At 47.4% G+C, this 15252-nt stretch overlaps 1 protein-coding gene across 1 annotated transcript in view; it reads right to left on the bottom strand.

Annotated features, from left to right (window-relative positions):
* The window catches only part of LOC111956330 (metabotropic glycine receptor-like), an 85130-nt gene that overhangs the window by 28397 nt on the left and 41481 nt on the right, over positions 1-15252 (bottom strand). The window contains exons 4-5 of the mRNA XM_070436769.1: positions 14099-14316; positions 6018-6086 (exon numbers count right to left, since the gene is read on the bottom strand). Coding sequence (XP_070292870.1) covers positions 6018-6086; positions 14099-14316 — 287 coding nt within the window. The remainder of the gene's footprint in view (positions 1-6017; positions 6087-14098; positions 14317-15252) is intronic.

Genomic DNA, 15252 nt, shown 5'->3' with positions numbered 1-15252 from the left:
CACACACACACAACACACACACACACACACACACACACACACACACACACACACACACACACACACACACACACACACACACAAAGTCACGAACACAAACACAAAAACACACGTCTAAACTGGAGACTTACGGTAGAGTAGAGAAGCAAGGCTCCAAACAAGATGGCTTCCAGGAGGATAAGACCAGATGCTCGGATCCTCTAAAAAAAGAGAGCGAGAGAGAGAGACTCAACAGTAGAGAACAATAGAGAGCACTCCGCCATGCAATCTCCATAGACTAACTTGGCAGTAGAATGGCCCGTACTGAAGAGCTCAGTGACTTTCAACGTGGAACCGTATAGGATGCCACCTTTCAACAAGTCAGTTCGTCAAATTTCTGCCTTGCTTAAGCTGCCCCGGTCAACTGTAAGTGCTGTTATTGTGAATTGGAAACGTCTAGGAACAACAACTTCTCAACCACGAAGTGGTAGCCACACAAGCTCAGAGAACGGGACCGCTGAGTGCTGAAGCGCGTGGACATTCTAGACGATTCTATACTTCCAACTTTGTGGCAACTCAGAGACAAAATTAACATTACATTTAAGTCATTTAGCAGACGCTCTATCCAGAGCGACTTACAAATTGTGCATTCACCTTATGATATCCAGTGAACAACCACTTTACAATAGTGCATCTAACTCTTTTAAGGGGGGGGGTTAGAAAGGATTACTTTATCCTATCCTAGGTATTCCTTAAAGAGGTGGGGTTTCAGGTGTCTCCGGACGGTGGTGATTGACTCCGCTGACCTGGCGTCGTGAGGGAGTTTGTTCCACCATTGGGTGCCAGAGCAGCGAACAGTTTTGACTGGGCTGAGCGGGAACTGTACTTCCTCAGAGGTAGGGAGGCGAGCAGGCCAGAGGTGGATGAACGCAGTGCCCTTGTTTGGGTGTAGGGCCTGATCAGAGCCTGAAGGTACGGAGGTGCCGTTCCCTCGCAGCTCCGTAGGCAAGCACCATGGTTTGTAGCGGATGCGAGCTTCAACTGGAAGCCAGTGGAGAGAGCGGAGGAGCGGGGTGACGTGGAGAAATGGGAAAGTTGAACACCAGACGGGCTGCGGCGTTCTGGATGAGTTGTAGGGGTTTAATGGCACAGGCAGGAGCCCAGCCAACAGCGAGTTGCAGTAATCCAGACGGGAGATGACAAGTGCCTGGATTAGGACCTGCGCCGCTTCCTGCGTGAGGCAGGGTCGTACTCTGCGAATGTTGTAGAGCATGAACCTACAGAACGGGTCACCGCCTTGATGTTAGTTGAGAACGACAGGGTGTTGTCCAGGATCACGCCAAGGTCTTAGCACTCTGGGAGGAGGACACAATGGAGTTGTCAACCGTGATGGCGAGATCATGGAACGGGCAGTCCTTCCCGGGAGGAAGAGCAGCTCCGTCTTGCCGAGGTTCAGCTTGAGGTGGTGATCCGTCAATCCACACTGATATGTCTGCCAGACATGCAGAGATGCGATTCACCACCTGGTTATCAGAGGGGGAAAGGAGAAGATTAATTGTGTGTCGTCTGCAAGCAATGATAGGAGAGACCATTGTAGGATATGACAGAGCCAAGTGACTTGGTGTATAGCGAGAATAGGAGAGGGCCTAGAACAGAGCCCTGGGGGACACCAGTGGTGAGAGCACGTGGTGCGGAGACAGATCTCGCCACGCCACCTGGTAGGAGCGACCTGTCAGGTAGGACGCAATCCAAGCGTGGGCCGCGCCGGAGATGCCCAGCTCGGAGAGGTGGAGAGGAGGATCTGATGGTTCACAGTATCAAAGGCAGCCGATAGGTCTAGAAGATGAGAGCAGAGGAGAGAGAGTTAGCTTTAGCAGTGCGGAGCGCCTCCGTGACACAGAGAAGAGCAGTCTCAGTTGAATGACTAGCTTGAAACCTGACTGATTTGGATCAAGAAGGTCATTCTGAGAGAGATAGCAGGAGAGCTGGCCAAGGACGGCACGTTCAAGAGTTTTGGAGAGAAAAGAAAGAAGGGATACTGGTCTGTAGTTGTTGACATCGGAGGGATCGAGTGTAGGTTTTTCAGAAGGGGTGCAACTCTCGCTCTCTTGAAGACGGAAGGGACGTAGCCAGCGGTCAAGGATGAGTTGATGAGCGAGGTGAGGTAAGGAGAAGGTCTCCGGAAATGGTCTGGAGAAGAGAGGAGGGGATAGGGTCAAGCGGGCAGGTTGTTGGGCGGCCGGCCGTCACAAGACGCAAGATTTCATCTGGAGAGAGAGGGAGAAAGAGGTCAAAGCACAGGGTAGGGCAGTGTGAGCAGAACCAGCGGTGTCGTTTGACTTAGCAAACGAGGATCGGATGTCGTCGACCTTCTTTTCAAAATGGTTGACGAAGTCATCAGCAGAGAGGGAGGAGGGGAGAGGGGGAGGAGGTTCAGGAGGGAGGAGAAGTGGCAAAGAGCTTCCTAGGGTTAGAGGCAGATGCTTGGAATTTAGAGTGGTAGAAATTGGCTTTAGCAGCAGAGACAGAAGAGGAGAATGTAGAGAGGAGGGAGTGAAAGGATGCCAGGTCCGCAGGGAGGCGAGTTTTCCTCCATTTCCGCTCGGCTGCCCGGAGCCCTGTTCTGTGAGCTCGCAATGAGTCGTCGAGCCACGGAGCAGGAGGGGAGGACCGAGCCGGCCTGGAGGATAGGGCATAGAGAGTCAAAGGATGCAGAAAGGGAGGAGAGGAGGGTTGAGGAGGCAGAATCAGGAGATAGGTTGGAGAAGGTTTGAGCAGAGGAAGAGATGATAGGATGGAAGAGGAGAGAGTAGCGGGGAGAGAGAGCGAAGGTTGGGACGGCGCGATACCATCCGAGATGGGCAGTGTGGGAAGTGTTGGATGAGAGCGAGAGGGAAAAGGATACAAGGTAGTGGTCGGAGACTTGGAGGGGAGTTGCAATGAGATTAGTGGAAGAACAGCATCTAGTAAAGATGAGGTCAAGCGTATTGCCTGCCTTGTGAGTAGGGGGGAAGGTGAGAGGTGAGGTCAAAAGAGGAGAGGAGTGGAAAGAAGGAGGCAGAGAGGAATGAGTCAAAGGTAGACGTGGGGAGTTAAAGTCACCCAGAACTGTGAGAGGTGAGCCATCCTCAGGAAAGGAACTTATCAGGGCGTCAAGCTCATTGATGAACTCTCCAAGGGAACCTGGAGGGCGAAAATGATAAGGAAGTTAGCTGAAAGGGCTGGTAACTTGGACAGCATGGAATTCAAAGGAGGCGATAGACAGATGGGTCAGGGGAGAAAGAGAGAATGTCCACTTGGGAGAGATGAGGATCCCAGTGCCACCACCCGCTGACCAGAAGCTCTCGGGTGTGCGAGAACACGTGGGCAGACGGAGAGAGCAGTAGGAGTAGCAATGTTATCAGTGGTAATCCATGTTTCGTCAGTGCCAAGAAGTCGAGGGACTGGAGGGAAGCATAGGCTGAGATGAACTCTGCCTTGTTGGCCGCAGATCGGCAGTTCCAGAGGCTGCCTGAGACCTGGAACTCCACGTGGGTCGTGCGCGCTGGGACCACCAGGTTAGAGTAGCAGCGCGCAGCCGGTGATAGCGTTTGTATGGTCTGTGCAGAGAGGAGAGAACAGGGATAGACAGACACATAGTTACACGTACAGAAGAGGCTACGCTAATGCAAAGGAGATTGGAATGACAATGGGACTACACGTCTCGAATGTTCAGAAAGTTAAGCTTACGTTGCAAAAAATCTTATTGACTAAAATGATATAGTACTGCTGGCTGGTGAAATAGGCTAGCTAGCAGTGGCTGCTTTGTGACTTTGTTTGAAAGTGTAGCTGGCTAGGTAACCTCTAACTGGCTAGGTAACCTCGACAATTACTCTAGACTACACAATTATCTTTGGATACAAAGACGGCTATGTAGCCAGCTAAGATCAAACAAATCAAACTGTTGTACTGTAATGAAATGAAATTAATACTACCTGTAATACTACCTGTGGAGCAAAGCGGAATGCAACTACTCGCTCCAAACCAAACCGGAAGTGCGTATCGTAAAGGAGAAGGCAATAGAAGTGTTGTTTCTTGTATTATTGTTCTTGTGTCTTTAGAGGACTGCTTCACCTTAATGTCCCCTTTCCCTTTTTTTCTGTCCTTATTTTGTCCCACTTTGTCCCTTCTTTGTCCCTTCTTCTCTTCTGCCAACTAGACCATCCTTGTTAGCTAGCTAGCTTCTTTCAGGAATGTCGTCCTAGCAACTGCCTAGCAACAGGTAAACAACTTAGCTAGCTAAGAAAACGGTATAATTTTATGAAAAATTGTTACTTTTTTCAAAAGCCTTTCTTCTTTTTTGCTGCTGTTTGGTCTCCATTCAGTTTGCAGTTTTCTTTTGATTTTTTTTTCGATGTACTTTACTCTAAAAAAAACATTTAAATTTCAATATTTGTAGGAGCTCATCTTTTCAGCTGCTGCTGCTTAATTTGGAACTCCGGAACCAATAACAAAGACAATGCCCCCATGCACAAAGCGAGGTCCATACAGAAATGGTTTGCAAAGATCAGTGTGGAAGAACTTTACTGGCTGCACAGAGCCTTGAGCTCAACCCATCTAACACCTTGGGATGAATTGGAACGGACGAGTGTGAACCAGGCATAATCGCCCAATCAGTGCCCAACCTATCTAATGTCTTGTGTGGCTCAATGCAAGCAAAGTCCCCGTAGCAAGTTCCAACATCTTAGAGGAAAGCTTCCCAGAAGAGTGGAGGCTGTTATAGCAGCAGGGGGACCAAACTCCAACATAATGCCCATTCTTTTTCGAATGAGATGTTTGACGAGCAGGTGTCCACATACATTTGGCCATGTAGTGTAACATCCATTTTAATTTACACTGCTCAAAAAAATTAAGGGAACACTAAAATAACACATCCTGACATCTGAATGAATGAAATATTCGTATTAAATACTTTTTTCTTTACATAGTTGAATGTGCTGACAACAAAATCACACAAAAATGATCAATGGAAATCAAATTTATCAACACATGGAGGTCTGGTTTGGAGTCACACCCAAATTAAAGTGGAAAACCACACTACAGGCTGATCCAACTTTGATGTAATGTCCTTAAACAAAGTCAAAATAAGGCTCAGTAGTGTGTGTGCCTCCTTCGTGCCTGTATGACTCCCTCCACTCCTGGCATGCTCCTGATGAGGTGGCGGATGGTCTCCTGAGGGATCTCCTCCCAGACCTGGACTAAAGCATCCGCCAACTCCTGGACAGTCTGTGGTGCAACGTGGCATTGGTGGATGGAGCGAGACATGGTCCCAGATGTGCTCAATTGGATTCAGGTCTGGGGAACGGGCGGCCAGTCCATAGCATCAATGCCTTCCTCTTGCTGGAACTGCTGACACACTCCAGCCACATGAGGTCTAGCATTGTCTTGCATTAGGAGGAACCCAGGGCCAACCGCACCAGCATATGGTCTCACAAGGGGTCTGAGGATCTCATCTTGGTACCTAATGGCAGTCAGGCTACCTCTGGCGAGCCCATGGAGGGCTGTGCGCCCCCCAAAGAAATGCCACCCCACACCATGACTGACCCACCTCCAAACCGGTCATGCTGGAGGATGTTGCAGGCAGCAGAACGTTCTCCACGGCGTCTCCAGACTCTGTCACGTCTGTCACATGTGCTCAGTGTGAACCTGCTTTCATCTGTGAAGAGCACAGGGCGCCAGTGGCGAATTTGCCAATCTTGGTGTTCTCTGGCAAATGCCAAACGTCCTGCACGGTGTTGGGCTGTAAGCAAAACCCCCACCTGTGGACGTCGGGCCCTCATACCACACTCATGGAGTCTGTTTCTGACCGTTTGAGCAGACACATGCATATTTGTGGCCTGCTGGAGGTCATTTTGCAGGGCTCTGGCAGTGCTCCTCCTGCTCCTCCTGCACAAAGGCGGAGGTAGCGTCCTGCTGCTGGGTTGTTGCCCTTCTACGGCATCCTCTACGGCTCGTGATGTACACAAACACAAAAACACACGTCTAAACTGGAGACTTACGGTAGAGTAGAGAAGCAAGGCTCCAAACAAGATGGCTTCCAGGAGGATAAGACCAGATGCTCGGATCCTCTACAAAAAAAGAGAGCGAGAGAGAGAGACTCAACAGTAGAGAACAATAGAGAGCACTCCGCCATGCAATCTCCATAGACTAACATTGGCAGTAGAATGGCCCGTACTGAAGAGCTCAGTGACTTTCAACGTGGAACCGTCATAGGATGCCACCTTTCCAACAAGTCAGTTCGTCAAATTTCTGCCTTGCTAAAGCTGCCCCGGTCAACTGTAAGTGCTGTTATTGTGAATTGGAAACGTCTAGGAACAACAACTTCTCAACCACGAAGTGGTAGGCCACACAAGCTCAGAGAACGGGACCGCTGAGTGCTGAAGCGCGTAGACATTCTAGACGATTCTATACTTCCAACTTTGTGGCAACTCAGAGACAATGCCCCCATGCACAAAGCGAGGTCCATACAGAAATGGTTTGCAAAGATCAGTGTGGAAGAACTTTAATGGCCTGCACAGAGCCTTGAGCTCAACCCCATCTAACACCTTTGGGATGAATTGGAACGGACGAGTGTGAACCAGGCATAATCGCCCAACATCAGTGCCCAACCTATCTAATGCTTGTGTGGCTCAATGSAAGCAAGTCCCCGTAGCAATGTTCCAACATCTAGAGGAAAGCTTTCCCAGAAGAGTGGAGGCTGTTATAGCAGCAGGGGGGGACCAACTCCAACATAATGCCCATTKTTTTTCGAATGAGATGTTTGACGAGCAGGTGTCCACATACATTTGGCCATGTAGTGTAACATCCATTTTAATTTACACTGCTCAAAAAAATAAAGGGAACACTAAAATAACACATCCTAGATCTGAATGAATGAAATATTCGTATTAAATACTGTTTCTTTACCATTAGTTTGAATGTGCTGACAACACAGTCCACACAAAAATTATCAATGAAAGCAAATTTATCAACACATGGAACCTGCGACTAAAGCATCCGCCCAACTCCTGGACAGGTCTGGTGGTGCAACGTAGCCATTGTGGCATGGCAGCGAGACTGATGTCCCAGATGTGCTCCAATTGGATTCAGGTCTGGAACGGGCGGGCCAGTCCATAGCATCAATGCCTTCCTCTTGCTGGAACTGCTGACACACTCCAGCCAATGAGGTCTAGCATTTTGTCTGCATTAGGAGAACCCAGGGCCAACCGCACCAGCATATGGTCTCACAAGGGGTCTGAGGATATCATCTGGACCTAATGGCAGTCAGGCTACCTCTGGCGAGCACATGGAGGGCTGTGCGCGCCCCCCAAAATGCCACCCCACACCATACTGACCCACCTCCAACGGTCATGCTGCAGATGTCTTGCAGCGCAGCAGAACGTTTCTCCAACGGGTCTCCAGACTCATGTCACGTCTGCAACATGTGCTCAGGGCTGAACTCTTTCATATGTGAAAGGCACAGGGCCGCCAGTGGCGAATTTGCCAATTCTTGGTGTTCTCTGGCAAATGCCAAACGTCTGCACTGGTGTTGGGCGTAAGCAAAACCCCACCTTTGTGACGTCGGGCCTCATACCACACTCATGGATCTTTTTCTGAACGTTTGAGCAGACACATGCATATTTGTGGCCTGCTGGAGGTCATTTTGCAGGGCTCTGGCAGTGCTCTCCTGCCTCCTCCTGCACGAAGGCGGAGGTAGCGGGTTTGTTCCGGTCCGGCGCGCTTGGGTTGTTCCCTTCTACGGCATCCTCTACGTCTTCGTGATGTACTGGCTGTCCCTTGGTAGCCCTCCATGCTCTGGACACTACGCTGACAGACACAGCAAACCTTCTTGCCACAGCTCGCATTGATGTGCCATCCTGGATGAGCTGCACTACTGAGCCACTTGTGTGGGGGTAGACTCCGTCTCATGCTACCACTAGAGTGAAAGCACCGCCAGCATTCAAAAGTGACCAAAACATCAGCCAGGAAGCATAGGAACTGAGAAGGGGTCTGTGGTCACCACCTGCAGAACCACTCCTTTATTGGGGTTGTCTTGCTAATGCCCTTATAATTTCCACCTGTTGTCTATTCCATTTGCACAACAGCATGTGAAATTTATTGTCAATCAGTGTTGCTTCCTAAGTGGACAGTTTGATTTCACAGAAGTGTGATTGACTTGGAGTTACATTGTGTTATTTAAGTGTTCCCTTTATTTTTTTGAGCAGTGTATTTTATTTTACCATTATTTTACCAGGTAAGTTGACTGAGAACACGTTCTCATTTACAGCAACGATCTGGGGAATAGTTACAGGGGAGAGGAGGGGGATGAATGAGCCAAATGTAAGCCATAGAGTTGCTAGGATGATCTACACAATCATATTATATGAGAGAAATTGTCATCCATTCACTTTTTCTGAATCTACTCGGCTGAAAATAAATAAAGAATTTGACTCAATGGCACAACACAATGGATATGAATTGTCAAGATAGTCCCTTTGTTGAACTGCTCTGCTACCAATCATGTCAGTGAAAATGAGCGAGGGCCACGGGACAACTCTGYGCTTAATTTAATTACTCATTATATCCTAGAAGGCAATGTATTTTATGCAAATATGTAAATTCACACACCTCAAGGGACATCTCATCTGAACTGCATTTCTGAAAGATTCTTATATGGAACAACCCAAGCTTCGAATTGTGGGATATACGTAGCTGGATATACAAAACAAACGGCCTGGGATGTGTGGACTCATCTTGACATTAGACTGCTTATGAGATCGGAAAACATCTGTGTAATGTCTCTCTAAGAGACAACCATATTGGAATATCATATACAGGTTTGTTTAACCCTGTCCTATAGTGTGTCAATAACCATCACTGCTGTGGAATACGTACTGCAAAAGGTGCCCTTCTTAGGATGAGACACGAAATAGAGTTCTTGACTCTGTGGTCGCTAAAAWTCCCATGACACTTAATGCTTGATTATGGCTGTTAACCCCAGAGTTCTGGCTATACTCACTCTGGGCCCTTACACTATCATGGCCATCTATAATCATTGGATCCTCAGTTTCAAATTGGCCCAATCACTCATCACCTCTCCACAGTGAAAATGGATTCCGTGTGATGAACATTCTGGCACAAAATGGCTACCATGCATCACCCGGGTGGATGCTACTACAAATTGGTGTTGGCTGGAATAATGAGTTACTCCAGATCAAGGTAAAGTGCTTTGAGACCAGATGAAAAGCACTATGTCAATGGAATCCATTACTACAACAGAAGACCGTCAAATGTTCCCAAGAACTCTAAGGCTGTCACAATGACTACCACCCTGTAGCACTCACATCTGTAATCATGAAGGGCTTTGAAAGGCTGGTCATGGCACAACAACTCCATCATCCCAGACACCCTAGACACAATCCAATTTGAATACCGCCCCAACAGATCTACAGATGATGCAATCTCAACTGCACTCCACACTGCCCTCTCCCACCTGGATGAGAGGAACACCTATGTAAGAATGCTGTTCATCAACTACAGCTCAGCGTTCAACACCATAGTGTCCTCCAAGCTCGTCACCAAGCTTAGGACCCTGGGACTGAACACCTCCCTCTGTAACTGGATCCTGGACATCGTGACGGGCTGACCCCAGGTGGTGAGAGTAGGTAACAACACTAGTTTGAAGATGGCGCCAGAAGGGATGGCTGCCGTTTATGGGCTCTTAACCAACCGTGCTATTTTGTTTGTTTTTTCACATTGTTTGTAACTTATGTTGTACATAATGTTGCTGCTAGTCTCTTATGACCAAAAACAGCTTCTGGACATCAGAACAGCAATTACTCACCTTGAACTGAACGAATCATTTTCTTTAATGAGTCGGACGAGAGGGATTTACTCCAGACACCCGAACAAGCCCTCATCCCCGTCATTCGCAGGAGAAAGTGACAGAGGTATCGCGGAAGGAGATCAGGGTGCCTTGTGAGGATCCGGTGAGACGAGTGGCTAATCTTCCTTTGCAATCAGCACTATTGGCCAACATACAATCACTGGATAATAAAGTGGACGAACTACAAGCACGTATATCCGACCAACSGGACATTAAAAACTGTAATATCTTACGTTTCACCGAGTCGTGGCTGAACGACGACATGAATAACATACCGCTGGCGGGTTATACACTATATCGGCAGGATAGAACAGCTGCCTCTGGTAAGACAAGGGGTGGCGGTCTATGTATATTTGTAAACAACAGCAGGTGCACGATATCTAAGGAAGTCTCGAGGTTTGGCTCGCCTGAAYTAGAGTATCTCATGATGAGCTGTAGACCACACTATCTACCTAGAGAGTTTTCATCTATATTCTTTGTAGCTGTCTATTTATCACCACAAACCGATGCTGGCACTAAGACCGCACTCAATAAGCTGAATACGGTCATAAGCAAACAGGAAAATGCTCAATCAGAGGCGGCGCTCCTAGCGGCCGGGGACTTGAATGCAGGGAAACTTAAATCCGTTTACCTAATTTCTACCAGCATGTGCAACCAGAGGGAAAAAAACTCTAGACCACCTTTACTCCACACACAGAGACGCACACAAAGCTCTCCCTCGCCCACCATTTGGTAAATCTGACAATAATTCTATCCTCCTGATTCCTGCTTACAAGCAAAAATTAAAGCAGGAAGCACCACTGACTCAGTCAATAAAAAAGTGGTCAGATGAAACAGATGCTAAGCTAAAGGACTGTTTTGCTATCACAGACTGGAATATGTTCCGGGATTCTTCCGATGGCATTGAGGAGTACACCACATCAGTCACTGGCTTCATCAATAAGTGCATCGATGACGTCGTCCCCACAGTGACTGTACGTACATACCCCAACCAGAAGCCATGGATTACAGGTAACATCCGCACTGAGGTAAGGGTTAAGGGTAGAGTTGCCACTTTCAAGGAGCAGGACTCCAACCCGGAAGCTTATAAGAAATCCCGCTATTGTCACGACTTCCGCCGAAGTTGGTCCCTCTCCTTGTTCGGGCGGCGTTCGGCGGTCGAAGTCACCGACTTTCTAGCCATCGCTGATCCTCTTATCATTTTCCTTTGGTTTTGTCTTGTCTTGTATCACACCTAGTTCCAATCCCATTCATTACATGTTGTGTATTTAACCCTCTGTTCCCCCTCATGTCCTTGTCGATGATTGTTGGTTTGTAAGCTATGTGCAAGTTATGTTCTGGTGTGCGAAGGGTTTTGTACCCACTTGTATTATTTTGTATATTTTGGTTTTCTGAGTTTTTGAGCACTTATTAAACTGCTCCGTTTATAACATGTTCGATCTCCTGCGCATGACTTCCCTGCCACCAGCACACACCCCCTTACAGCTATGCCCTCCGAAGAACCATCAAACAGGCAAATACCAATACAGGACTAAGATTGAATCGTACTACACCGGCTCCAACGCTCGTCTAATGTGGCAGGGCTTGCAAACAATTACAGACCATAAATTGAAGCAAAGCCGAGAGCTTCCCAGTGACGTGAGCTAAATTACTTCTATGCTCGCTTTGAGGCAAGTGACACTGAAACATGCATGAGCGCATCAGCTGTTCTGGACGACTGTGTGATCACACTCTCCACAGTCGATGTGAGTAAGACCTTTAAACAGGTTCACATTCACAAGGCCACAGGGCCAGACGGATTACCAGGACGTGTACTCCGAGCACGCGCTGACCAACTGGCAAGTGTCTTCACTGACATTTTCAACCTGTCCCTGTCTGAGTCTGTAAAACCAACCTGTTTCAAGCAGACCACCATAGTCCCTGTGCCGAAGAACACTAAGGTAAACTGCCTAAATGTCATACCGACCCGTAGCACTCACGTCTGTTGCCATGAAGTGCTTTGAAAGGCAGGTCATGGCTCACATCAACACCATTATCCCAGACACCCTAGACCCACTCCAATGCGCATACCGCCCCAACAAATCCACAGATGACGCAATCTCTATTGCACTCCACACTGCCCTTTCACACCTGAACAAAGGGAACACTTATGTGAGAATGCTATTAATTGACTACAGCTCAGCGTTCAACACCATAGACCCTGGGACTAAACACCTCCCTCTGCAACTGGATCCTGGACTTCCTGACGGGCAGCCCCCAGGTGGTAAGGGTAAGTAACAACACATATGCCACGCTAATCCTCAACACGGGGGCCCCTCAGGGGTGCGTGCTCAGTCCCCTCCTGTACTCCCTGTTCACCCACGACTGTGTGGCCAAGCACGACTCCAACACCATCATTAAGTTTGCAGATGACAACAGTGGTAGGCTTGATCACCGACAATAACGAGACAGCTTATAGCGAGGAGGTCAGAGACCTGGCCGTGTGGTGCCAGGACAACAACCCCTCCCTCAATATGATCAAGACAAACGAGATGATTGTGGACTACAGTAAAAGGAGGACCAAGCACGCCCCCATTCTCATCGACGGGGCTGTAGTGGAGCAGGTTGAGAGCTTCAAGTTCCTTGGTGTCCACATCACCAACAAACTAACATGGTCCAAGCACACCAAGACAGTCGTGAAGAGGGCACGACAAAACCTATTCCCCCTTAAGAGACTGAAAAGATATGGCATGGGTCCTCCGATTCTCAAAAAGTTCTACAGCTGCACCATCGAGAGCATCCTGACGGGTTGCATCACTGCCTGGTATGGCAACTGCTCGGCCTCCGACCACAAGGCATTACAGAGGGTAGTGCGTACACTCCAGTACATCACTGGGGCCAAGCTTCCTGTCGTCTAGGACCTCTATACCAGGCGGTGTTCAAGAGGAAGGCCCTAAAAATTGTCAAAGACTCCAGCCACCCTAGTCATTGCATGTTCTCTCTGATACCGCACGGCAAGCTGTACCGGATCACCAAGTCTAGGTCCAAGAGGCTTCTAAACAGCTTCTACCCCCAAGCCATAAGACTCCTGAACATCTAATTAAATGGCTACCCAGACTATTTGCATTGCCCCCCCCCCTTTAACGCTGCTGCTACTCTGTTGTCATCTATGCATAGTCACTTTAATAACTCTAACTACATGTACATATTAAAATAAATTACCTTGACTAACTGGTGCCCCCGCACATTGGCTCTGTTCCGGTACCGTCTGTATATAGCCTCGCTATTGTTATTTTATTGCTGCTCTTTAATTATTTGTTACTTTTGTATTTTTCTTAAAACTGCATTATTTGATCAGGGCTTGTAAGTAAGCGTTTCACTGCAAGGTGTACAACACTTGTTGTAATCGGCGCATGTGACAAAAAAAAATTGATTTGATTTGACCTCCGCCACACTGACCCTAAACACAGGGGCCCCCCAGGGGTGTGTGCTTAGCCCCCTCCTGTACTCCCTGTTTACCAACGACTGTGTGGCCACGCTCGACTCCAACTCTATCATCAAGTTTGTTGACGACACAACTGTGGTAGTCATTTGGTAGTCAAACAAACGGTAAATTAGGAGTTCTGGCACAACACTTGAGTTGCCTCCTAATTCCCTACATAGTACACTACTTTTGACCACAGCCATATGGGCCTTGGTCAAAAGTAGTACACTATATATGGAAAAGGGTGCCATTTGGGTAACAGCTGTGTTCCTCAATGCAGGTCCTGGAGGGTATGAATCAGTAGATKTTTTGGTCTCTCTTTCTTACCATTCAAAAATGGCAATCCAATAACAGTTTACTGAAATCCAACAGGATTCCGTGTGATGAACATTCTGGCACAAAATGGCTACCATGCATCACCCAGGTGGATGCTACTACAAATTGCATGTATCCTTAAACTTAAAATGTCTTGAAATCATCTCATAATGATCTTGACTAATTCAATAAAAGTCATTTTCAGTACGTTGTAGCATAGAAAAACATTATAAGGGCTCATACATGCTTATAACAAATATTAAAACATTTAAATCAAGTTATACCATAAATCACACGTGTATGAAATAGAAACACCAACCTATACCAGTAATACCTTTGGTGAAAAACATAATACCAGTCTTACGTTTTCTGGATGGAGTTCCCCTATAATGACCTGCTTGACCCCTAACCCATGCTTRCTCCCAATGAGCCCTTACCTTGTTCCTGCGGAAGTGGTAGACCAGCACCATGGCCACTAAGTCCAGCAGCATGCAAAGGCCCTGGAAGGAGGCTACAGAAAGCCGGAGGGCCCCGTCTTCCTGAGCCAGGCAGGGCGTGTCGTCCCGGCAGTAGGGGCAGCCCTCACGGCACGGCAGGCACTTACTGGACACCTCCGAGGGGTCCTCGCTGTGAGCGTGACCACTGCTCTCTTTCCCTGGAWAGGGCAGATAGACAGAACATCAAGGAGATACAGTAGAGGATGATGTGTTGTGGAGGCAATAACATTGTGTATTTGAGTTACGTTAAAAAAAAGTGTGTTCCCAATGTCATTCTTTCTGTGTATAATTTGTACTGACCCCAGTAAGAGTAGCTGTTTGGGATCGAAATAAACAAACTGCCAATGAGTACAAAAGTACTACAGATGGAAAAAAGCTGGCAATAACAAGCCTTCCATTTGATCTACAGTGAAACATTCAAGTCAAAACATTTAGAACAACAGTGTGTGTGTGTGTGTGTGTGTGTGTGTGTGTGTGTGTGTGTGTGTGTGTGTGTGTGTGTGTGTGTGTGTGTGCGTGGCTGAAGAGATAGCCTTAGCAAAAGGAGGTCAACTTCAGTGGAAGACTAATCAAAGAGTGGGTTTTCTAATCATGCTCTCTCTTCAAGACCATGTATAACCTTCTGTTGGTGTTTCAATGGGTAAGAGCATCACTGAGTCATAACTGCTGTGGCCCTCTATAGGTTCTCTGGTTATGGTTATATCACTAAAGAGAACAGGGGCAGTGGGTTGTGAATCTTCTCGCAATTTGTTGTTCTGATTCACGTGTGAAGAAAGACCAGGGTTGTGTTGAGTGGGGGACACTGAAGAAAAACCTGTTGGMTAACACTATACTTAAAGCCTACCCTGCAGGTACTATTAGTTATAACTTGTTATAAGCATGTATGTAAAGTCTTATAATAAAGCTTAAAATACTGTATGCTATGTCTTTAGTAATGATTACAAGACATTATAAGGGGGGTCATACATGACAAGTCTTACAATGCATTATAATGGCATAATAATGCATTATAGCCTACATGCAAGGCATTAAGTTAAGTGTTACAAAAAACGGTGTTCCTATTGGGCGTTCATGTAATACCGTTTCATCCTACT

Source organism: Salvelinus sp. IW2-2015, linkage group LG32, assembly GCF_002910315.2.
Source record: "Salvelinus sp. IW2-2015 linkage group LG32, ASM291031v2, whole genome shotgun sequence".
NCBI lineage: Eukaryota > Metazoa > Chordata > Actinopteri > Salmoniformes > Salmonidae > Salvelinus > Salvelinus sp. IW2-2015.
The sequence above is the reverse complement of the archived record's forward strand: the minus strand, read 5'-3'. Positions and strand labels throughout refer to the sequence as shown.